We start from the raw sequence: 24,911 nt of genomic DNA, 5'->3' as shown, positions 1-24,911 counted from the left end.
AACATCATTTTAGGAGGACTATCCAAGGATGAGAACCTTTATTGACTCAAAGAGATTATTACATTCAATTTTTAGGGGACTACCTAGGGCAAAGTACCCATATACATCAAGCTCATGGACATATTTTAGAAGACATATTCATCATCCTCATCTACCTCCCGAGGGAAGGATAGATTTCAGAGATGAGCAGTGAGAGAAAAAGTTGATATTGGAGTGTCATCTTCTTTTTCTTCTTCACAAGTGGTAGCTCAGCCAAGTTAGCATGCTCCTTGGATTATTGCTTGGCAAGCTTCTGAAAACAACGGTCCTCTGTATGGCCAAGCTTCTTACAATACGTGTCATGATCTGTGATGTACCTTAGACTTATGGATGGTTTGATGAATGGACACTTGTGGAAAGGTCAATGTAACCAGAAAACATGTTTCGCCTAGGCGAAACGTGTAGAAACGTTTCTAGGCGAAACATTTCGCCGAAACGGGTGAAACGCGTGCAAAACGCCCTGGTGCCAGAATGTTACTTTTTTTGACTCTTTTGAGAGTGCTCAGTGTGTATATGTGTATCTGAGAGCTCTTTTCACACAAAGAGAGAGAATATGGAGATAACTATTTATGTTTGCTACATAATTTATAAAAAATATAAATTTTATACCCGTTTCTAGGCATTTCGCTTGGCAAATTCTTGTGACACTGGGAAGGGTATGCCCTTTCGATGGGACACTTCCCAGTGTGTGACTCTTCACTCTCTATATAAGAGAGGCCCAACTGTATGGATGACACACTACAGACACTCAAGCAATACAAATATTCCTTGTTCTCTGCTATTCAGTCTCCTTTCTGTTCCTAAGCACATTTCTAAATATAGTAAATCTAGGATTTCTTACGTTGTTATCAGAGCAGATTTTCGCTCCTGCCTGTAGGAAATGGCCCCCACCTTCTAGTTCCTATTTGATACCTCTACTTCCGCTAGAAGAAAATCCATGAACGTTGTGCATGGAAGAGATGGAGAGAATGAGCGTAAAATTTTTTAGCGCCAACCCCACCTAAGTCATCAGTGGCCTCTCCATCTTCCTCACATCACAAGTTGATGTGAAAGGACATGACAAAAATCGTGTCTTTTGATGTGCTTGGGTTGTCCCAAAACCAAGGGACATACCTTTTTCACCATTGGACGCACCTTTTGATGAAGAGTTTTTTACTCCTCACCCAAGGGACACACTCCATCGTGAAAAAGACACCTTTTCTTATAGGGACACCCCTTTTTAAAATCGGGATACATCCCCTCATGAAAAGGTACACCTATTCCAAGGGTCATTCTTAGAATAGGCACACCTTCTGACCATAGGCATCACCTATCACTCAATATCGTGTTCAGATTGCACAACCAGCCCACTTTGGAGCCTTTGCATCGTGGGTCTTTTGTGTCACATGCCCTTCTAGTGACTTGGACTACATCCTATATCTTCTGCGTGAGCCACCTCAGTTACACTATTTCCTCAGCACAGTCCAGGTTGTGTTTCACTAGACACGTAGATACCCAGAACCCAATATTCCACACGAGTTCACTGCCCACCTTTGGAGACCAAGACAGTATTTACACTCTAAAGGCACTCCTTCTCTTGGATATCCTCCCCTTCCGACAGCAGCTCCTTACCCTTTCTCAGATCCGTGGACTCTGCAACCAACTCTTGTCTTCTTACGAGCAGTAACACCCATTTCGGCATCACCAGTGTTACCTCCTTTGCCAGATTTTCCATCCTACCTCGCCTGCCCCATCCAACATGAGCAATCTCAAGGAGCAGCCAGGATCTTCCTCCAGGAATGGTACAAACTAGAGCGCAGTCTCGTGCTCTTCTCACAGGGACCTCAGACATGTCGAACTACTCGCGTCCAACCTCTGCGGAGATAAGCAACTCTAATCCAAAAAAGACCCCTGAAGTAGATATACATGGCGAAGCATTACTTCAACTTCAAATTTCTCAACTTCAGGACATCATTTTCAATTTGGTCTAGAAAGTCCAACAACTCCAGGATTCTCACAATACCACACATACAGAGGATGACGTGACGCCACTCGACAACTGTGGACCCGATTCCACCAGAGGTAGAAAACGTTGAACTTCGTGCCCTCGACCACTTACTGGTGGCAACATCGCTTAAAGGACGGAAAAAGTGTGTTAACCTGGGAACGTTTTGAACACGTGCTCCGTAAGCGGTTCATACCTGCCAATGCGGACTTCCAAGCACGCTCAAAACTTCGACAGTTGGAGCAAATGGGCTCCCTGTCTTCCTACATCTCCTAGTTCATCACATTGGTACTGGAGATCCATGGTTTGACTGATCATCTCACGCATAAATACCTCGTTACGCATTGATGTCCTCAAAGCAAACATCACCACCATTGCTAGCGCTATTGCTTACGCAGAGCGCATTACATATTTTCAGAACACAGGGAAGCAGGGTTCTAACAAATCACAGAACTCTACATCGGCTAAGGGTCCTCGCCCTCAGGATAACTTAAAGTTTATAAAAAACTCGGGTAATCAAGGTCCTCGATAGTCTCAAGATCCCAACAAGTCTCAAAAATCGTATGCTAGATCCCAACAGAAGCACTCCTCTAAGGATCATGTCTCTCCCTCTTCACAAAGTCATGACCGTCATCACCACACAAAGGTGTGGACTCTGACAAGAAGAACACCTCTAACACAAGAGGACTTTGTACCATCTGCACTGGCAACCATAGATGGTTCGATTGTCCAAAGTGACCCAAGCAAAGTTCCAACTTGGAACCTAGCACATCCCAGGCAGAAGATGCTAACCCTACACGAGACAAGAAACACAACCGAACCTTCCCTGGCCACTCAAGTACTTTGCGTCCAAGGATCGATTTGTGGAACAACAGTCACTATCCTCATCGACAGTGGCTGCTCTCATAATTTCACTAGTTGGTTCTATGGTCGAAAGACTTCGGTTGACCACCAGTCCTAGTCCCATAGACTATTAGATCGAACTCGCTAATGGAATTGTAAGAAAATAATACAACGTCTGTGCTTAACAGATAACAGGATCTCGTACACAAGAGAGAAAACAAAATAGTATGGAGAATCAAAAATTTGATTACTGTAGAACTGATACAATAGATGGCGCTGCCTCCCAACTGTGCACTCATGTAAAAGAAGCTTCGATGGCGTGCTGGAAACAATAGAAGACGGAGGCTAGATGCTAAGGAATCAGGGTTGCTGTAGCCAGTGATAAAATGGGCTTCACGGGCTTGCTCTTATATAGCCACCAGTCGTAGTCGGTTAGGCTCAATTGGGTGACCGACCCAGTCCGCCCAAAACAGTCGACTAGGGGTCGGTCCCGAAATAGGCCACCGACCATACGATAGAACCGGTGCGCAAAACAGAGCAACTAACCTACAGTCTCCATTCGGCCCCCATCCAGGATCATCTGAGGCTCCAAACGGGCCCCGCAACCCGAGAGTGGGCTGCCCCGGGAAATGCTCCGTATACCCTCAGTGCGGCCAGTCAAGGGATGCCTTCCCGCACTTGCATGTAGCCTAGTTGGCAGTGTGCCAACTCTATCTCCGTCTAGCCATCAAGCCACACATGGCCCCCATCTGGTGTCCAAACCAGGACCTACCGGATAACCGAGCTACTCAAATGCCTTCTCCTCATATGGAGGGCTTACAAGTAGAGTTAGCTGGTTCCCGCGTAGTTACACGAGAGTGGAGCATTAATATCTAACACCCCCCCTCAATGTCCACCCGCAAGTGAACTTACTTTTTCGGCCCAATGCCAAGTCGATGAAGATGCCTCTCCAGCAAGTCTCTTCCAAGAGCCTTCGTGAAGATGTCCGCAACATTCTCTGTAGTCGGACAGTACACCAAGTCGACCTCTCCATCCATGATGAGCTCGCGTACAAAGTGATATTGAATCTCATGTTTTGTGCGAGCGTGGAACACCGGGTTCTTTGCAATCGCCATGCAACTCTGATTGTCACATGATAACTGCGTAGGCTTGTTCTGCACTGCACCCATGTCCCCCAAAATCCTCCTCAACCACACTGCCTTGCAAGAAGCAAAGCATGCAGATTTGTACTCGGCCTCAGTAGAAGAAAGAGCAACTGTGGGTTGCTTCTTGCTGACCCATGACACAACTTCAGATCCAAGTGAGAAACAGTACCCTGTCACTGATCTCCTGCTGTCCACGTCTCTTGCCCAATCCGAGTCACAGAATCTGGTCAAGATGTTGCCCTTGGTATACGTGATGCCATAATCAAGTGTGTCTTTGATGTATTTCAGCACCCGCATCCCTGCCCTCTAATGGTTCTCCCGGGGCTTATTGAAAAACCTGCTTAGTACACCAGTCGCAAAACTGATGTCCGGCCGTGTGTTGCACAGGTAGATCAAGCTGCCCACAAGCCTTCTGTACTTCGCTTCGTCCACCAGTGGTGATGAATCCTCGTTTGAGAGCTTCGTGTCAACCTCCATAGGCGTACCAACTGTCTTGCACTCAGCCATGCCAAATGCCTTCAGTATCTCTCCAGCATACTTTAGCTGTGAAATGAAGATCTGTTTCAGCTCCTGCCAAACTTCAATCCCCAAACAGAAATGCATCAGTCCGAGGTCTATCATTTCAAACTCTCTTCCTAGCAAATGCTTCGTTTGCGAGATCTTCTCTTCATGGTTCCCTGTTATGACAAGGTCGTCCACATAAAGGACCACAATCATACACCTACCTCCTTCTCTGAAGATATACAAATTTGCATCAGATGGGCTCCTTTTGCAGAAAGTAGACATCAATTCACTGGTACCACGCTCGTGGGGTCTGTTTCAGCCCGTAAAGTGCCTTCTTCAGTTTGCAGACTTTAGCTTCTGAACCGAGGATCTCAAAACCTGGTGGTCGTTCCACGTATACCTCCTCCTTGAGATCTCCATTCAGAAAGGCAGATTTCACATCCATCTGAAACACGGGCCAACTTTCCTGGGCAGCTAAAGCCAAAACACTGCGAATTGTGGTTAGTCGAGCTGTGGGAGCAAAAGTATCTTGATAATCAAAACCATATACCTGTGCAAATCCTTTGCCACGAGTCGAGCCTTTTACTTATCCAACGTGCCGTCGGACTTATACTTGGTCTTGTACACCCACTTGGTTCCGATTACCTTGTGTTTTGGTGGTCGATCCACAAGGTCCCAATTGTTGTTCTTCATTATGGAGCCATACTCCGACTGCATAGCCTCCATCCACCTATCATCGCCCTGTGCCTCTTCAAGACACTTGGGTTCATCAGCACGGATCACTTCTGTCATCAAAGCATAGTTGACCAAGTGTTCCTGCGCCCTTCTTTGCTCCTCTAATCTCTTGGACCGGCGGTGCTCGGATGGTTCCTCCTCAATGGCTGGAGGTTCTCTGCCGTCCAAAAGCTGCTTTACCCACTTCGGGAATGGCCGTTGCCGTTGTGGTTCTGCAGGCTCTTCTTTGTCTTCTTTATCTTGAATCCTCCCAAGCACCGTTGGGGGAGTTCGGTCTGCTGTTGGTGGTGATATTGGATGGATATCCTGGTCCTGGTTGTCTGGGAAGGAAGCATCCTCCTCCAATTGATGCGGCTGTTCTGAGAAGACCACATCGCGACTTACAATTACCTTCTTGGTAACAGGGTTATAGAGACGGTAACCCTTCGCCTCTTCACTGTAGCCCAAGAAAATACACTTCCGGCTCTTCGGTTTCCATTTGGTCCTGGTAGCATCAGGGACATGCACAAAACAGTCACATCCAAAAACTCTAAAATGTGCAGCTGAAGGTTTCTTACCAGAAAAGGCTTGCAGTGGAGTCATCCCGTTCACAACCTTCGTGTAGCTACGATTCAGGATGTAAACTGCAGTGTTACATGCTTCAGCCCAGAAATTCTTTGGCAAATCTTTCCCTTTCATCATACTCCGGCCCATTTCGCAGATGACGCGCATCTTGCGTTCTGCTACTTCATTTTGCTGTGATGTATGTGGCGCGGGTTTCTGCCTCTTGATTCCGTGACTTTTGCAGTAACTTTCAAATTCAGTCAATGTGAACTCTCCACCTCTATCTGATCTCAGCTTCTTCACCTTCCTTCCCGATTCTTTCTCGACCATTACATGCCATTCCTTGAACCTACTGAAAGCCTCGTCTTTTGTCTTCAGGAAGTATATCCATATCCTTCTTTTGTAGTCGTCGATCAGCGTCATCAAGTAGTAGGAACCACCCAAAGCTTCCGTCTCCATCTTTCCGCAGAGGTCCGTGTGAACGAGCTCTAGAGGAGCCTTTGCCCTGCTGGCCTCTTTAGGAAAGGGATGCCGATGCTACTTGTCCATCATGCAAGCTTCACATACATCGGGCAGATCTTAAATTTCTGGTAGGTCTGCAATCATTCCACTTTTATGCATCTCTTTGGTTTAGATGACCAAACCTCTCATGCCATAGCTTAGTGTTCTTCACATCCGCTTGAGCACTGAAAGCTGAGAGTTCGTAAATGTTGTTGCGCCGTGTACCTTTACCAACGACCTTTCCTTGAAGATCCAAGATCTGTGCACCATTCTTATCGAATTGAACTTTGAGGTCCCGATCCGTGATTGCAGAAATGGACAACAAGTTCCTCTTGATATCTGGCACATAAAAAACATCGGACAACTGTTTTACAACTCCATCTGACTTGAGAGCAATCGTACCTTTTCCTTTTGCTTGACATTTTGCATCATTGCCGACTGCTACCAGGATGTCATTGCCTATCGGCTGTAGAGAGGTATACCAATCCTTCCGACTGGTCATGTGGCGCGATGCACCACTGTCAATGATCCAAGGTTCATCCACAGGTACATGAACTGGCTCCGTGCAAATCTCCTCAATTGCTATGAGCAGCTCTATTGGTGTTGCCTGCGCGCTGTTGCTGGACTCTTTCTTTACTCCGTTCTTCTCATCTGCAATCTTCTTTCGGCACTCATTCTGCTTGTGCCCTGCCTTGTTGCAATAGAAGCACTTGATCTTCTTCTTTCTCTTTTTATCATTAGAAGAAGATGGGTTACCCAAGAGCATCGCGCTGAAATCCTCAAAGTTGAGGGACAGATTTCTGTTCTGCGTATTCAGCGCCATAACAAGACCGTCGTACTTTGGTGGGAGAATCCGTATGCACCTTCGTGCTAGATTCTCGCTGGTGATGGTGATGCCAATCGCAGTCATCTGATCACGCAAATTCTTCACCCTAGTGATGAACTTCTCTGCTGCTTCAGACTCAGACAACTTCTCGTTCGCGAGTTGAGTCTCCAGATTCTGAATCCGCGTCTGATTTGTGGTCTCGTACTGATTTTTCAAGACCGTCCATGCCTCCTCCGCTGTGGTGACATGTTGAATTAACGCCATGACGGAATCACTAACACTGCAGACAATAGAACACAGCACATCTGCATTTCTTCTTGTCCACGCGAGAATCTCATCCGCAGTGAGGACAGCAGAAGCAACATAAAAAGCGGGTGAAGCAGCCAGCCGAAAAGCTAGGAAAATACTTAAAAGAAGTCTTGGAACACTGCAACAAGATACTCGTACTAGTGCACAAGCTAGCTCAGCAAGTACTCACTACATAGCAAGTTTGTAATATTTTGTGTCATTAGATGTAAAAGATCACTATTTGTTAATAGTGATCACCAGTGTTGCAACGTTATTGTCCTTGTGTGCCAAAACCAACATGGCATTTTTCATCTCTAAATTGCTTTTATTCTTCCTAAGTTGAGAAAAGCATCCGAAGACATGCAATAATTTCTGTGCCTCTTCTTGATAGCACAAGAAAGGATCACATTGCCTACACACTAGAAGGATGATTTTTGTCTGCAATGGGGCGTTTTCCCTAAATATCTTTATAAAAAGAGTTCTAGTTTTTTCACCTTCTTTTCAATCAAAAGGCTCCAAGGGTTTTCTGTCAAAAGATAGCGCACAGCAAACTTGATAAAGTCAAGAGGTATATAAGCTGCCAAACTGTAGAGCCAGATAACTCCAGTCCATCTCCAACCAACTCCTCTGATGTTGGCAAATCCCCACCTTGCATAAACTGCTAAGAATGTTGCGATCTGCTCACAAGACATGACAATTTGGCAGTGTATAGTATGAGAAAACTTCCTATTAATGTTTAACATTGAAAGAAGTAGCATGAGAGGTGGTTCTTACCAACTGAGCTATGATAAAGGCTGCTATAAGAAGAAACCCTGGCCGATCCATCACAGAAAAATGTTGAGTACGGGTGACAAAAATGAGAGCCTGGCTGATGATGCTCACTTGCAAGTAGACAGCAGCTGTCAATTGACTATGACTGTCACGTATATTGTTCACATGGAAATACATCTGCAAACCACAAGGACAACCCCGTTTTTCCCTGTAAGTGGTACAAAACTTGATGGGTCATATCGATTCCCCATGAAAAAGCATGAATATCAGAAATGGATATGGTCAAGCAGAAGAGAACTTAAAATGGCATACTTCAAAGAAATCAGTTTTATGAATAGCCCAGAAAAAGACGATTGTCGTGATTGCAAGGTATGTGCCCAAAATAATGCCAGTTGCAAAAATCTCTTTCAGCTTCCAGCTGTCTGGGGAGGGAGAAGGCTTTACACGGTCCTTGGATATGGTCATGATTGTACCTTTGAAGTGAAACGGGTTGAAAGAAACTTCCATAAGTAAATGTTAAAAAATCAAATTGCAGTCATCTGCAGACTTTTAAGGATGTTTGGAAGGTGAACTAGATGAGCATAACAATGACATCACAATCATTGAATTTCTACAAAGAGGCCAAAGTACTTATTTATAAGTGAAACACAGACTTACCATCATTCAGTATAGCTATAATAAGAACCATGAAAGGAGAAAAGTCAAATTTCCAAATCAAAGCCAACAGCAAAAACCCAAGCTGCAAACACGTCCATTAAAGGTTATATAAAATATTGACATTCCATCTATTTGATGGTTTGACTCACAGAAAACACAGAAAGTTCTGACTGAAATACTGAAGATGTAAAGATCCTAATAGGTGTTATTACCACAATACGAATTGTGATAGAAACTGCATATATCTGCAAAATGCCAGAAAATGAAAAGTTGTCATTGATTAGTTCCAAGCGGTACTAGACTTGTCCTGCAATTATACAATGATGTCAAGATGATCCAAGTAAACATGTCAAGATGGTTTTTCTTTCTGTAAGGGAAAACTTCAGAACAAAACAGAAAGATCATGCAATCAAGAAAACCAAAGGAAAATAACAAATGTTGATAAAATAGATATGTGATCCCAGTGACTTACGGTATAGTTCTTCATCCTTTGAAAAATTGAACGACTTGTAAGAACAGCACTAATGATGACGCTCAATCCTGGCTCCGTAAGAACAATATCAGAGGCACTTCTTGCAGCATCTGTTGCATCTGCAACAGCAATCCCAATATCTGCCTTCTTCAAAGCAGGAGCATCATTGACTCCATCTCCAGTCATCCCACAAATATGCTTTTTCTCTTGAAGCCGTTTTACAATCTCATACTTGTGCTCTGCATTGATTTAAAACAATTAGTGTATCCTTGCATTTCAAAAACTAAAAAGAAAGACCCTTCTTTGCAATTCATCAAGGTCTTTCAAACCCGCCCCTGCCCCCCTGTCCCTCCCTCCCTCTCTCTCTCAAAAAAAGAAAAAAAGGCAGCAAGGAGTATAACTATTTTGGATATATCACCGGTGGCCTAGGGCAAGGACACTGCTTTCTATTCATGGTTCCTATTTTGTTGCTTACCCTATCTGCTGATGGTGCAAACAAACAAATAGTTTGATGCAGAGTGTACGAGGGGTGTTGTGGTAAGTGTACGAGACTAATGGTACGCGTGCACATGAAGATGAAAGAACACTTAACAAGTAAGAATAGAGATGAGCATACACACAATCTGCTAACACTGCATACAAATACGAAAGAACTTTTCCCCCAAGAGAAAATAATGTTTTATTACGTGACATGCACACCAAGGAAAGTTAACTCGCCAATGATGGGTACAATATAAAAACACAAGGATATCCCCATTCTATGGGGGATTGCCTCATACAAAGGTCTAAGCAGATAGCCACTCAGGTTGTTTATAATGCCATATTATACTACCATATGTGAAATGACAGAAAGGTCCTAGCTCCCATATACTGATAAAAGCCTCCCTCATGCACCTAGCATGAACTGAATCTCCCTGGAGCCTATCCCATCTACCTCTAAGAGTATGAATGATATCTAGCCAAATGCTGGCCAGTGTCTCTGAGGCTGATGTTGTCTGTTGCTCTATGGACTGCTTGCACCTACATGTTCATATGTACCAGGCAATGATGCTCGCTATCAGCTCACATCTATGATAATGTCTAGGTGTCCATACAGCCTCTGTGAAGTCTGGAGTAGGATAAATGTCAACTCTTTTGCTACCAATCTGAAGGACGAACTCCCCTGAATGTCCCCGTACCCACAAGTGGGTCCTCTGACTGTAACACAGGCCCAGGTCACCATCATCTTATCCTGGATCCCAACAAAGACTATCCTCAAAGTTCTCCTATGCTAGCGGGAAATCCTAAATGTAGTTCCCTGGCCCTTGAGATTCCTGTGCGAAACCAAATTGTGAGCACGTAGCTGGAAAATGACTGATGAATCCAAGCCACATGCCCATTGCAAGGGCTCTGTGTGCCAACAACCAAGGAAGTGGGAGATTTTCCTTGCATATACCTGTTCTAGGGCTTGTGGCAAAAATCCTCAAGAAACCTTTGGGAGAGTCCCTGTCTGTGCCAATGCTCTGCTACGAACCAATCCTCCCCATCTCAATGCTCTTGCCCAATCTCACTGAATAGGTCACTATCATATGTCCCACCAAAGTCTCTACAAGGATTGATATATATATAGTTGGGATATGACTATGTTGTACTTAGGACTTAATACTGCTATTTTGCATTTTTTTGCATTCTGCATTGGTGTGGATGCTCGTTTAGTAGCTCCACTACCACAGCTCATTGTATCAGTTTTTTCACGGTCTCATAGACCCATCGGTCTTCTGAAGACTTTAATAAACTTTCTTTCTTTCTTTCTTTCTCCCAAACCCAAAACCTTCAAGCCTCCTCTACTGTGCATGGATTTGGATCATTGGATCAAGCTACTATCCGGACTCTCTGAGTGTACATCCTCCAAAGTTCTCCATCCTAACCTCCTGATGCCTTAGTTCAACCCTGTGGTTGGTTCTATCACTCACCAAGAAATCGAGGATGCGGTGGCACAAGAAAGTTCAGCATTGCAGGAAGCTAAGACAGTCCCTCGTTGGCTGCTCCGTACTTTCTAGTAGAGCAAGCTCTCTACACCTCTTCCTGGCAGCACACGTAATGGCACTAGAGACATTGAGGATGCCAACTTTTGTGACTCAGCTTGGGCTAATAATTTGATCATCTTTTTGCACCATAAACATGAATGAGAACTGACCTGAGGTACCCGCCATCAAGAGAAAAAACAAGCCATGAATGAGCATGTGCAACATGGGGCTCCTGAACTGCTCTCTAGTCCTCTGATACTGCACTCTCAAAATTTCCTCTATCATGGTTTGGGATCCTGTAAGTCCCTAAACTCTCCGTCTTTGAGCAAGTTAGGGCAACCCAATGAAAGAAAACTATTCTCCCACGATGCTGGCCACTATTTGAGAAAAACCTCCCGAGGAGATGGATCCATTTTTTGACTTTCAATTGAGATTGTCGGACGGCGTGAGCATTGTCGGATCACAAGTTTTTGGGGCATTTTGCCAAACATTGCTCAAAAAAGAAAAAAGAAATTCCCCTCCTCAAACAATAGGAGGTTTGCAGATTCTTGCTACGTTGTGTACAAATGGACAATATATAAGGTCATTGAAGCTTCCTCAATACATTCCAATCAAATGTAGTGATGGTGATTTTCAATGTCTTCATGAAAGACAATATTTTTTGCAATGAAGATGCAACTTGATTGTCACAGTAAGTGAGAGTGGACACACCATCTCGTTGTTGGGAAGTGGTGGGAGAGAAGAGATGCATCATGGCAAGAGTTGAGAATACAAGAAAAATCCAAAAGTGTGTTCTATTGATTGTGAGAGAGAAGCCTCTCATGTATACAGTGGGAAAGAGGGTGGCCTAGATCATAGGCACCTCTCCTACATCAGAGGCAATCAGCCCTACATCATAGGGACTTCCTAAATCATTGGCACCTCCTGAAGAGGATGCCTTCTACTGCATCATCACATGTGCCATGGTCCTAGATAGCACTAAGTGTGCTTCACTAGACACACACACACACACACACATGTGTGACTGCTACTAGATGCACACATGCAACTTAGAGCAAGCCCTTGATCACAAATGTCCCAAAATACCCCTCCTCAAGGGTTTGCCTAATGCTATGTCAAGGATACATCTAGTCACAGTTTTAGAAGCCATCTCATAGTGATCAAGGATAAATGTATGGCTAGGGTCTCATGCTAGCAAGGGTGCCCAAGGGTTGAGGTTTACAAAATGGGATAAACCCCCCCCAAATGGTTATCTGTCTTGCATGTACAAGGATTAATCTTAGGCCTTTGTGTGGACCTACTTTCTCATGTCTGCAAGAGGTACCATGGAGGCAAAGACATATCACATTGCCTACATCATATGGTGACCAGAGGTGATTTGCACAGACTATAAGGACTAAAACACATAACTATAACATTCTTTTTGGAGTACTACAACCAGGTAGAGAACCTCAAAATTGACTACATAACCAAGTGATAACAAAAGTTCAAAGATGTTGGACTCTAGAAGGTACAATCTTTATCTACCATAAAATTTGTTGCTTCATTTGCTGATGGAGTTCTTTCTTCAACCATATTTTCTTTGTCTTTATTCTTCTCATTGCAAAACTCTTCAGAGTGATTGTTTTTGCCACAATAAGTGCATGAATTGATCCTATAGCGATCTTTTTCAAGATGATTGGTCTTTCCACAATGCTTGCATGCTTTGTACTTGCTATTTGATGAGAACTTCATTGTAAGTGTTTGAGTCTGATCTTCTATCTTTTTTGAAGTCTTCTTTCTCTCTTCTTCTTGTAGAGCACTGATGATGCTCTCTAGTGTTTTATTGGGGAAGATTCTTCAAAGTAGTCACAACATAGTCAAAATCCTGGGGCATACTCTTCCAGAGCATAGCCATTGTATCATCTTCAATGAGTTGATTGAGGCCAATTGTGTCATAAGACTCTTCATACTGTTGACATGAGCTGCAACAAAGTCTCCATTCATCTTAAGTTCAAAGAACTTAATCTTCAAAGTCAATTTAGACTTATGAGAGCTAGCACCATATAGCACATCTAACTTTTGCCAACCCTCATAAGGAGATTCCAAATCAGAAATATGATGCACATAATCATCTCCCAAACCTAATGCAATAATTGCATAGGCTTTCTCTAGTCTTTTAGCATCTGCTGGTGGTGGTATTGAAGTAGAGTCATTTGCCTTCTCCTTTCCTTTGGTAGTAGTAGATTCACCCTCTTGTGATGACTTATTCCTTGGCTTGAATAAATCCCATAAATTCTCCTTTATAAGCACAAATTTAATTTTCATATGCCAAGTATGGAAGCCTTGGCCATTGAATTTGTCTATTTTAAAGGTAGCCATGAGCGGGTCTTACCTTTATGATTAGGCAGTGCTTGCTCTCTTATAAATGGCTATAAATCTCAACCATACAAGTGCATATTGCAAGCAATTAAATCAAAGAATCCTAGTCTTTTTGCATCAGAATAATAATATGGCTTTTTCTTCATAATCTGTCACTTTTCTATTGACATATCGAGGTGCTTCTTTCTTCTTCTTTTCTATTGCTTTCACATATGAAGCAATATAAGAGCAACAAGAGCTAGGCATTTTGAATAAACATAACTAACTGAAAGTTTATTGACAGTAAATCATCCTCAACACTCTTTCAAGCTTGCATCAAGCATCCAATTAACAAAACTGTCCAAAACTATAGTGTAAAAAATGAGAAAGGTGGAGACCTCAATGTAAACACCTTGAAGCGAATTTGAGAGGGATTTTGAAGCCAAAGTGAAGCTTGTATACCAGCCTAGAGCCACCAGTAAGGACAGGCGCAAAATGACGCAATGTCACCTAGGAGAGCTTAAGCAAGACCGACTGGTTCTTTGTTGATTTCTCCTTACCCCTTGGAGCACCAAAAATATTCCTCAAAAAGTCGCCCAATGGAGGACTGGGTGATATTTGTCTTCAGCAGGGATAATTTGACGTGAGGTCGCCGGACACAATAAGTGTCGCACGGGCAGCAGAGAGGATATTTCTCTAATTCCTATCAGCCAGAGGTGCACCCTATCAAGGGGAAACTATACTTGAAAGGGCTCAGGAAATTGCGTAGAAACGAGGGAGAACAAGCTTAAGCAAAAATCGGGGCAAAAGAGGAGAGAAAATATAAAGGATGAGAGAGATGGACAGAAGATGATGATGTGGCAACTATGGGGCTAGAGTTTTCTAGAACCTAGAGCTTTGATACCACATGTTGGGAAGTGGTGAGAGAGAAGAGATGCATCATGACAAGAGTTGAGAACACAAGAAGAATCCAAAAGTGTGTTCTATTGATTGTGAGAGAGAAGCCTCTCATTTATAGAGTGGGAGAGAGGGTAGCCTAGATCATAGGCACCTCTCCTACATCAAAGGCAATCAGCCCTACATCATAAGGACTTCCTAAATCATTGGCACCTCCTGAAGAGGGTTCCTTCTACTGCATCATCACCTGTGTCATGGTCCTAGATAGCACTAAGTGTGCTTCACTACACACACACAAACATGTGACTGCTACTAGATGCACACATGCACCTTAGAGCAAGCCCTTGATCACATTTGTGCTAACATTTGTGAATGATGCAGAACATGCATTAACTTCCTTAACCACATGCTTTCCACAGTAGCTATGCTTGTTGCCTTATATTCTGCTTCATTGGTTTTAAGAGAGACTCTAGCTTGCTTCTCACCGAGCCATGAAGAACAATTCAAGAATCTCCAAAGGGAGAGTCGTGAGCTTAAAATGCACATGGACATGCACATGGACACTGCCATAGTGGAGACCAACTAGATAAGCAATCGAACCAATAATGCATTTAAGAAGTTGTACGAGAGTGAGTGATCTCCCTTCGCACATTATTTCTAAGCTTGATGATTTGATTTTGCATGCGGTCAAATTAAACTCAATAAACATGTGGATTTAGCATTTACAGAGGAGGAAGATAGTGAGAAACTTGTACTTATTGTACGGATTGGGGGTTTGCCAGAGCATTGGCGAAGCAATTATTTCATAGTCCTACTACCGTTTGAGCAGTGACTTGAAAATATAGCGAATGCCATGTCAATGATCACTTGAGACACTAAATATTTGAGGTATTCCAACACACACCACAAGATCTTGCCATAATCGAATTCAAGACACAAGAGGATAGTTTGGCAATTCTTCTCCAAACCAAGGCCTTGCAAGGTACCAAGAGGTGGATAGCAGTGGATCTTACCCCTCAACTTCTTAAGATGAAGGCTAATGAAATTCAAAAAGTATGAGAAGCTCAAAAGAATTGCAAGTGTCCCAGGAGTATATCGTGAAGGCATTTTTCTCATTAAAGATTTCAAATTTACTAAGACACCAATGTAGAGGTGGAGATACTTAGTCCATAACTGATGTTATTATATATTCTTTCTACAACACTAGGATGGACTCTCAGTCCTTAACTGACATTTTTGGTTTTGTTGGACTCTCGGTCCTTAACTGATTCTGGTTTCTTAATCTCATAGAACTTTCGGTCTTTCGTAGACTATAATATACTTTCCTTCTTTCTCATGCACACATGTGCGCGTGTGCATGCACACACACACACACACTCACACACACCTGCACAAGCATGCACATACATGCAAGAAATAGCACCTTCTTAAGTTTCATTGTGATGATACCTGGGAAAACTCCAGCAAATCCGTCTGCATTTTCAATAAGTTCATCCAATTCAAGTGTATCGTTGTAACCTTTGCTCTTATCATTAAGCAACGAAGATGAACGATACATGTTTGTGCCCATGCCCAGAAGTCGTCCAGTCTCCTTTGCGATTTCCAATTGATCACCTAATTAAAAATAAACCAGATAGTTTGAATATAATCTACCATTTGTCAATAAGTACTTTTATTTTTTCCCAAGTTCCAAAATAAGAATCATGTTGGTGGCACAAGAACATAGGGCAATACAAGTACTATCATGTTAACACTTTCCTTTACACAACTTTTGTTGTAAGCATTATGACAATAATCTTTGTAATCCATCAAGATCATGTGAAGTTAATAAACAAGATTTCAAGTTCACAGTAATGCAACATTTATGATTTAAGTGAGATTTACTGACTGAGGTCAAAATGGTATGCCTATAATAGGAGGAAGTTTTTACACTTACATTATTATGAGTCATATCTCCTTGAACTCTTTCCTTCACATACCTTAGGTTTTACACCCTCTTCAGTATTGTCCTTGCCTTCCACGCCCCTATCTCTTTCTCTCTTCCTTGGCCTTATGTCTTCTCGTATCATTTCCTTCCTCTCCAACATCCCCACTCCCTCCTTGCTTCCATGCTCTCTCTCTCTCTATACATGTGTGTGTGTGTGTGTGTGTGTGTGCCCAGTATAATATGAGATCCGAGGGTGATATCACTGCCTCTTTCAGGAGGGGCGTGGCTTTGGTCCGCTCACATGGTCGATTCATTCTCCTGACCAGGTTTGTGTGGGGATCTATTTGATTGAGATGCGACGATACAGAGATATAATGATGCGACAGATCAGAGAGCAATAGGAGGCGATGCCACAGGTCACCAAGATCGACTAGAGACACATGTTATAGACTTCTATGCATTTGAGTCACCTACCGGGGAGGCTAAGGGAGAGGAGCTTGATGAGATGAGAGCATCTTTTCATTGAGCATTATATCGGAGTTTCTGTGTGACCACTTCTTGTTCACTTGTGTTCACAACCTTTCTCCATTTGCTTCTTCATGTGGTATCAGAGCCACACTCACTAGCTCCCGATTCCTGTCTTGCTTCCCGTCACCAAGCAAGTTCTCCGACATCAGTGTGGTGCTCCTGTCACCTTAGCTTGCTCGTTGACTTCAGAGCACCTTCGTGGGAGCACTTTCGTGGGCTCTTTGAGTCGTCGGGCCATCTTGCACGTGAAGGTCAACTTGGTCCACCACCGGCCTATAGGAAGGCAAGTGACTGGATTTGGGCTTGGAGATATGATATAGAAATGCCTCCTCCTGGTATGGAATGGCTGTCAATCTTTCATGAGCTTCCATATTGGGGTGAGTTATAAATCAATCATCTCTGGGATCCCATGCATATCTTCAAGAATGTGGCCTCATGGAGCTCTTTTCTCTGAATGCTCTGACCCTGTATCCGGTAAGTTGGAGAGACCTTAGCAATCTGGAACGCGTGATCTCCCTTAGTCAACCAGGACACCATCCCCGAGGTATAGTCCCTCTGAAGGCTCTGCAAGCGGGTCATAATCTTGAGGGATCCCATCCAAATCCTCATTGCGCTACGACAACTCCAGAGGCAGGTCTCCAGAAATCCAGCAGAGCAATAGTGACACTGCCCCTCCACCCGCATTTGCTCCAACCACAGGCCTATGGGCAAGCCTTCGTGGACCGCCAGCCAGAAGAAGCAGGAGATCTTCCTCGGTGCAAACTAGACCATAGATGCATCCAAAACCTGGAACGGACCTCTTGGGGTACCCTCTGGGCCACCAATGCCTCTCGCTCGAACGGGTCCAAATCAAAGAGTCCATCTGAAGCCTCCTGCCAATCCGAGTGGTATAGAAAAAGAAAGGCACCTCGTCCACCTGCTCGGCGAGGCCAATCCTGGAAGGCCAAAACCACTCTCGCGGATCCCACTGGACCTGTCTCAAGGGCCTACCTTCCCGAAGCCAGAGGCGCCATCCGAGGGCATCCTGCTCTAGGATGTTGAGAGGATCAATGTGCCACTCCTTCCCCAATCGACCCACCACTCTGATCATCTGCCAGTGAATCCCATCTAGACTCCCATCCATCTCTAGATCTCTCCCAGTGAGTGTCTGAAGTAGGCCTCCAGTCCTACACGGAAGAAACCAGGCTGCATGCTACCTCGCTAAATCATCATCCTCAAGGGGACCTTAGTCCGAGAAAACTGAACACGCATCTGTTGTCCATCCACACGCGGAGTCCTTCCCTCCGAGACTCAGGGATGGCTAGGTCAATCTCTCTCATCCGCTGCCCTGCCCCTTGCATATGTGCTAAGGCTCCAAGCCTCGCCTCTACCTCCATGGGTAATCTACTCCATCTGCCAAAGAAGCAAGCCGGGCCACTATCCCACTGTGCCCATCCAATGTGAGTCTGCTACCCGAGCATACACCCATCCTAATCCTGGTCTCCGGGTGCCAAATGAGGGGCTGACGCTCGAACTCCTCTTTGCACGAACGGTGCTGAGCACGAATGAGGCCCCCTACTAATCTTTGCCATACCCTATGGAGGCTCCTCCTCATGGGGGGCCTCTGAAAAGATCCATCTGTGTGAATGCTGCCACTGCCCCTCAGTGCGTGGGGTGTTCATGAGAAGCCCTTGCTGTAAGAGGAGCTTCCAAGGCTCTGCGCAGGGGGTGAGGCCGCGCACAACCAACTTGCCCAAGAGGGATCTGCTCTGCATCTCCGGATCAATGATACCCAAGCCTCCCAATGCCTACGGCACTGTCTGCCAAAGCGACTCGGCTCTGGTATTCCTTGTGCCTTCCAATCTTGCCCGAAGGAAATTCGGAACCAAACGTTGGAGCTGTCCAGTGAACCCTCTGTGGCTAAGCTCTAGTAAAGAAGCTTGCGCCGAACACTCTCAAAAACTAGGGCAATCTACTGCTTTGCTATAATATCAATACCCACCTAGCATCCACGGTATCTCGTTGTCTAGCCCCGCGGTATCCAGCGGAAGCCAAAGGCCCTTCCCCAGTCTCGGATCTCCTGTGTCTCCTTAGAGCCTATAAAGAAACTGATGGGTTTTGTCCAGTTGATCCGTGCACCTGAAGCCTCGCAGTAGATAGCCAGGGCTCCCCTGACTCTCTCCAAGCTCGTTGTGGTGCCCTCTACATACAAGGCTGTGTCATCTGCAAATTTTGAGTCTGGCAACTGCTCTTGCCTGATTAGGAGCCTCAACACTGTGGCGTGCCACCTAAAATCTCAAGTAGTAGCCCAATGCCTCCGCCACAAACAGGAAAAGGAAGGGAGCTAAGGGACAGCCTTGAGAGACCGAGCGAGAGAGAGGAAAGGCCTCGCCCGTGTGTCCATCGCCAAGAATCTGCTGACTAGAGCTCCCCGCATAAAGCACAGAGACTCCTCTAATCTATCCGCTCGAGAAACCCAACCTCTGCATAGTGCCATCATTTTGTTCATTGCTCTTGCTATTTCATTTCCATTTCATTATGTCTCTCTGTAAGTATTATTATCTCTCTCCCTAGCCTACCCTCTCTCTCTCTCCCTCTCCACCATGCACCTTCATGCGGTATTAGAGCCTCCTTTTCTACCTCTCCCTTCTCCATGCTCAATCTAGAGGATGAGGGAAGCCCACAAATGGAAGCCATCCTCTCCTCCATGATTGAGCTCCCTTCCATAGTTTTTTCCATACGTTACTATACGCATACGTCATACGAGTATAGAAGTATGATTGGAGTATGGTTCAGCCCCTAGGGTTGAAACATACGTGACCCTAATTTTACTCAAAAGCATTTAGAAAGATATACATTGTACACATTACCAGAGACCAGAGTCATTTAGAATCTCGATTCTGATACATAGTGTCAATGATAGATCAATACTACACCAAACATCATGATCAAAGGTAGTAGGTAGTAGAAACTTGGAAGTAGGTACTACACCAAAACATCAAAGGCAAAACATCATAGAAGAAAAGGCTACCACAGCCCGAAAATAAAGCTGAAAATTGAAATGCATCACGATTCACAACCGATGAGGCTCAAGCCTCAAGCTGCAGCCTGCATCCTCATCCTCATCCTCATTCTCTTGCTCATCCTCATCCTCATCCTCATCCTCATCATCATCATCATCATCAGTGCCATCCTCCTCCTCCTCATCCTTCTTCTCCTTGAGACCATCCTTGAGGCCAACCACAGCCAAAGTTGGCCAATAGTGTACGGAGTACGGATTAGCAACGTACGGATTAGAATAGTGCTAAAAATGTGCTTTCCAAGGTTTTGGCCACGCACAAAATCGATCCCCCCTCCCAAACAAAACACCCCCCCCCCGGCCCCCCCCCACACACACACAACAAAAAAACCAAACCACACCCGGCGAGGATGGCTTGACCTTGGCCTTCTTCAAGAACTTCTGGGAGACCATCTCCACCCCTTTCGGACTAGCTTGCCAAGATATATTTGACATAGACTCCCTCCCTCAGTCCCTTAGCCCAAAAGGGGGAGATAGGTCAGATATCTGGCAGTGGAGATCGATCACTTTGCTTGATACCGTATACAAGATCCTAGCCAAGGTCTTGAGTTTGCGGTCACGGCCCTATCTTACTGACATTATGAAACACAGACCGGGTTCGTCCATGAGCGTAGCATCCTGGACAGCATCTTCACGTTCTGGGAGGCAGTGGATTAGTCTAGGGAGGAGTCACAGCCATTAGCCGTCCTCCTCTTGGATTTCGAGAAGGCCTATGACAGGATGGAGTGGTCCTTCCTTGAGGATACTATGCGGAGATTGGGTTTCTCAGACAGATGGGTCAAAGGATGTTTTGTGCTTTATATAGGGAGCTCTAGCCAGATGCTTATCGGAGGACACACGGGCGAGGCCTTTCCTCTCTCTCACTCAGTCTGCCAAGGCTTCCCCCTCGCTCCCTTCCTCTTCTTGCTTGTGGCGGAGGCTTTGGGCTACTATTTGAGATCGCAGGTGGCGGGCCTCACAGGGTTGAGGCTCCCAATCAGACAGGAGGAGGAGCTGCTGGACTTTGAGTTTGCAGATGACATGGCCTTGTATGTAGAGGGCACCACATCGAGTTTGGAGATGGTTAGGGGAGCCCTAGCTATCTACTGAGAGGCCTCAGGTGCACAGATCACTTGGACTAAGTCCATAGGTTTTCTCACAGGCTTTGAGGAGACACAAGAGATTCGTGTGAGTGGGGGAGCAACTTTGGCTTTAGATGGATACCGTGGGACCAGACGACGAGATACCTTGGATGCCAGGTTGGTATTGACACTACAGCAGAGCAGCAGATCGCCCCGGTCCTTGAGAGTGTTCGGAAGTTTCTCTACTAGAGCTTGGCCAAACTCTCCCTAGAAGGTCGTGCCTTAGTGGCAAACTAGGTCCTCTTTACCACGGTGTGGTATATTACCTCCTACTGGTGTTTTCAAAGAGGGTGCATTGGGAAGCTCCGACAGTTGGTTAGAAACTTCCTTTGGGTAGGTTCAGATGGCATGAGGAACACTGGGGCCCGAGTCGCTTGGCAGACGATGATCATGCCGCAGGCACTGGGAGGCTTGGGTATCATTGATCCGGAGATGCAGAGTATGTGAAGAGAGTGGGAGAGAAGTAAGGAGTCTCACTTGCAACTTTCTCACATACACAATGGGGGAATACACACAAAGGTGGAGGCTGAAAACAATTTTCCTCTTCTAGTTGTGAAAGCCAAAAGAACTCTCTCTCTTAGTACAAAAGGAATAGATGCACCCTATATGTGGGTCTCAAACCAAACTTAGCTGATCTAGGTGGCATACTAACTGAGCCACTAACTAGAGTACATAAAGATAGCTGTCATCCAGCTATTATTCATGGGCGGTGTACCAACCGCATCTGCAGGTAATAAGTCGATGACATAAATGCACAACGGTCACCCTAGCATATCACGAGTGAAGCTCGATATCTCAACACTCTCCCTCGAGCTTAATCCCAATTTCTACACACCAAGCAGGTCTCTGAACTTGCGCAGCTTCTCTACACCTAATGCCTTCGTGAATATGTCAGCTACCTGATCCTCTGTGCTGACATAAACCAGATCAATAAAACCTACTAGAACCTTCTCCCGCACATAGTGATAATGCACCTCAATGTGCTTTGTTCTAGCATGATAGACTAGGTTATTTGCCAAGTGTCATGTTGTCACAATAAATGACAACTGACCCATCTGTAGACTGATGCATATCATAAAGTAGCTTACCCAACCAAGCTACCTCACATGCAGCCATTGCTGTACCCCTGTACTCAGCCTCTGTGCTCGACAAGGCAACTGTAGGCTATTTCTTGCTGCTTCAAGTGACTGCAGCACTCCCAAAAGAGAACACATATTCACTGGTAGATCGTCTATCAGAAATACAACCAGCCCAATCAGCATCAGTGTATCCATGCAATTGTATCTTAACCCCAGTCTCATAAAATAGTCCATACTGCATCTGCAAAAGCCATATCCCACTTGTGGATCTAATCACCTTAATGCCCAAGAAGTAACGCAGCTCTCCCAAATCCTTCATCTCAAACTTCTGCTTCAATAGCATTTTCACATGAAGGATATCTTCATCACTATCACCTGTGATGATCAAATCATCAACATAAATGACAAGCAGCATAATACCTTTCTCTATTTTTCTTGCATAAAGTGAGAAATCTGCCGTGGAAATCTGAAAGCCAATAGTGACAAGATACTGTCCTATCTTGTCAGACCATGCTCTGGGTGCTTGCTTCAAGCCATACAAGGCTTTCTTCAACCTGTAAACAAACTCAGAATGAACGGCATGCACATAACTTGGTGGCCGCTCCATATAGACCTCTTGTTGCAAATCACCATGCAAGAAGGCATTCTTTACATCCATCTGATGTAAAGACCATCCCTTTGATACAGCCATAGCAATGACTGCTCTTACGGTTGCCATCCTTGCAATCGGACTGAATGTTTCTTCATAATCAATGCCATATGTCTCTGCATACCCCTTGACAACTAGTCTTGCCTTGTATCTGCTCACAGAACCATCTGTATTGTGCTTCACCTTATAGACCCACTTGTAGCCAATTGCATTCTTGTCTTTAGGCAAAGGCACCAATTCCCATGTAGCATTTACTTCCAAGGCGTCCATTTCTTCATCCATGGCTTTCTCCCATTTTTCTTTTCCCATGGCTTGCTCAAAAGAAGTGGGTTTTGGTTCATGTATCACTTTGACCATATAGGCATAGTGAATGGCTATAAATCCATCACATTTCAGCCTATCCACAGGATACTTAACTCTAGTAGACCTGCGCAAAATAGGCTCACTACCAGGTGCTCTCAAAACATCCCTTGTCTTCCTTACTCCAGGTGTAACAACAGAAGGAATACCCAACTCATCATTAAGGCTCTGTTCTGAGCCACTGGATTCACCATCCACATAAGAGTGACCTGCATTCACATCAACCATGGGCTGATCTACTTTCTCTTTTCCCTTTCGTGATACTTGCATACCACTATCTGCATTGCTTTGAGAAGGTTCTCTTGATCTCAATCTGCCTGTCCATGGCGAAGTATGTGAACCACTACTAGAGGACACTACAGGTCCACTAATATTTTGTGATTGCTGCTGTGAATTCTGCGCAACATTACCATTTTTGTGCATCTACATCATCAATCACATTTACTGGTTTATACCAGCTGCTCATCTCATCAAAAACAACATCTCTACTCAGAGTAAACTTACGAGTAGAAGGATTATAGCATCTATACCCTTTCTGCTGCAGAGAATAACCAATAAAGATGTACTTCTCAGCTTTTGGATCCAATTGCTTTTTGTAGCAGTCTTTAGCCATATGACCCATTTTACCACAGTAGTAGCATTCAACATTGTTGTTTGCATTTTGGCCTCTCTGCCATCCACCACGACCTCTTTGGCTCCCCCTGCCTCTAAAGTTACCACGTCCTCCTCCATAGGACTGGTTTTCTTGAATTTGATGCATATTCTGATTTTTGCCACGGCCTCCAGATCGGCCTGCTCTACCTCTACCTCTACCTCTACCTCTTCCAGCATTTGAGTAGAAGACAGCTTCTTTTGAAGTTCCTCCTGAAGAAGATGCACCACCATTTCTCTGCTCTTCAAAAATTAGAAGAGCAATCAACTCCCCAAAATCAGAAAAATTCTCACAGACGGCAATGGATGTCCGGAACTGTGCATAATCCTTTCCTAGACCATTCAAGGTCACAGAAACTAAATCATCATCTTTCACTGGCGACCCAATGGAAGCAAGTGCATCTACAATCTTCTTCACGCTCATGTGGTAGTCATTGATGCTCATATTTTCTCTCTGCACATTATGTAACTCCTACTTGAGCTGCATTTTCCTGGCTTGCGTATTTGTGCTATACATTTTTATCAAAGTATCCCACGCCTCTTTCGGCGTGCTTGCATCCTGAATATGCACAATCATAGAATCTGAAATATTGATAGAAGCCAGTACATAACTTTCCTAGCTCTCTCATGCCAGCCTTTAAATGCCTGCAACTCCTGTTGATTGGGAACATTAGGAATAACTGGTTCTTGTTCAACTCCAGTAATGAACTCCCAATAGCCTTTTCCCTTAAGGAAATTCGTCATTCTAAACTTCCATGCTGGGAAGTTGTTCTTGTCAAGCTTTTCAGTGACTATCTGTGAAAGAGCATCAGAGGCCATTACAGACCACTGCAAAAATATTTTGTCACTGCAAAAAACACAACTTCTACCTCACAAGGACAATCTTGCAAAGCTGACGAAAGTGGTACTTCCTAGTGACGATTATGCATCAACAGGCAATAAGAATGATTCTATCACTCCCAATGTCTCTACGCACAGGCATACGAT

General features: G+C 44.6%; 1 protein-coding gene across 2 annotated transcripts in view; it reads right to left on the bottom strand.

Moving 5' to 3' along the window:
• Positions 1 to 24,911, bottom strand: part of LOC147896015 (plasma membrane ATPase-like) — a 55,797-nt gene that overhangs the window by 4,623 nt on the left and 26,263 nt on the right. For both annotated transcript variants that reach the window (XM_087382934.1, XM_087382935.1), the window contains 7 exons: positions 16,001 to 16,165; positions 9,309 to 9,547; positions 9,049 to 9,081; positions 8,837 to 8,918; positions 8,492 to 8,652; positions 8,183 to 8,356; positions 7,903 to 8,085 (listed from right to left, as the gene is read on the bottom strand). In XM_087382934.1, coding sequence (XP_087239060.1) covers positions 7,903 to 8,085; positions 8,183 to 8,356; positions 8,492 to 8,652; positions 8,837 to 8,918; positions 9,049 to 9,081; positions 9,309 to 9,547; positions 16,001 to 16,165 — 1,037 coding nt within the window. The remainder of the gene's footprint in view (positions 1 to 7,902; positions 8,086 to 8,182; positions 8,357 to 8,491; positions 8,653 to 8,836; positions 8,919 to 9,048; positions 9,082 to 9,308; positions 9,548 to 16,000; positions 16,166 to 24,911) is intronic.

This window comes from Dipteris shenzhenensis, chromosome 12 (assembly GCF_047967505.1).
Source record: "Dipteris shenzhenensis isolate YYH24624 ecotype China chromosome 12, Dip_SZ_1.0, whole genome shotgun sequence".
Lineage (NCBI taxonomy): Eukaryota > Viridiplantae > Streptophyta > Polypodiopsida > Gleicheniales > Dipteridaceae > Dipteris > Dipteris shenzhenensis.
Note: the sequence above shows the minus strand (reverse complement) of the source record. Positions and strands in the feature narration are given on the sequence as shown.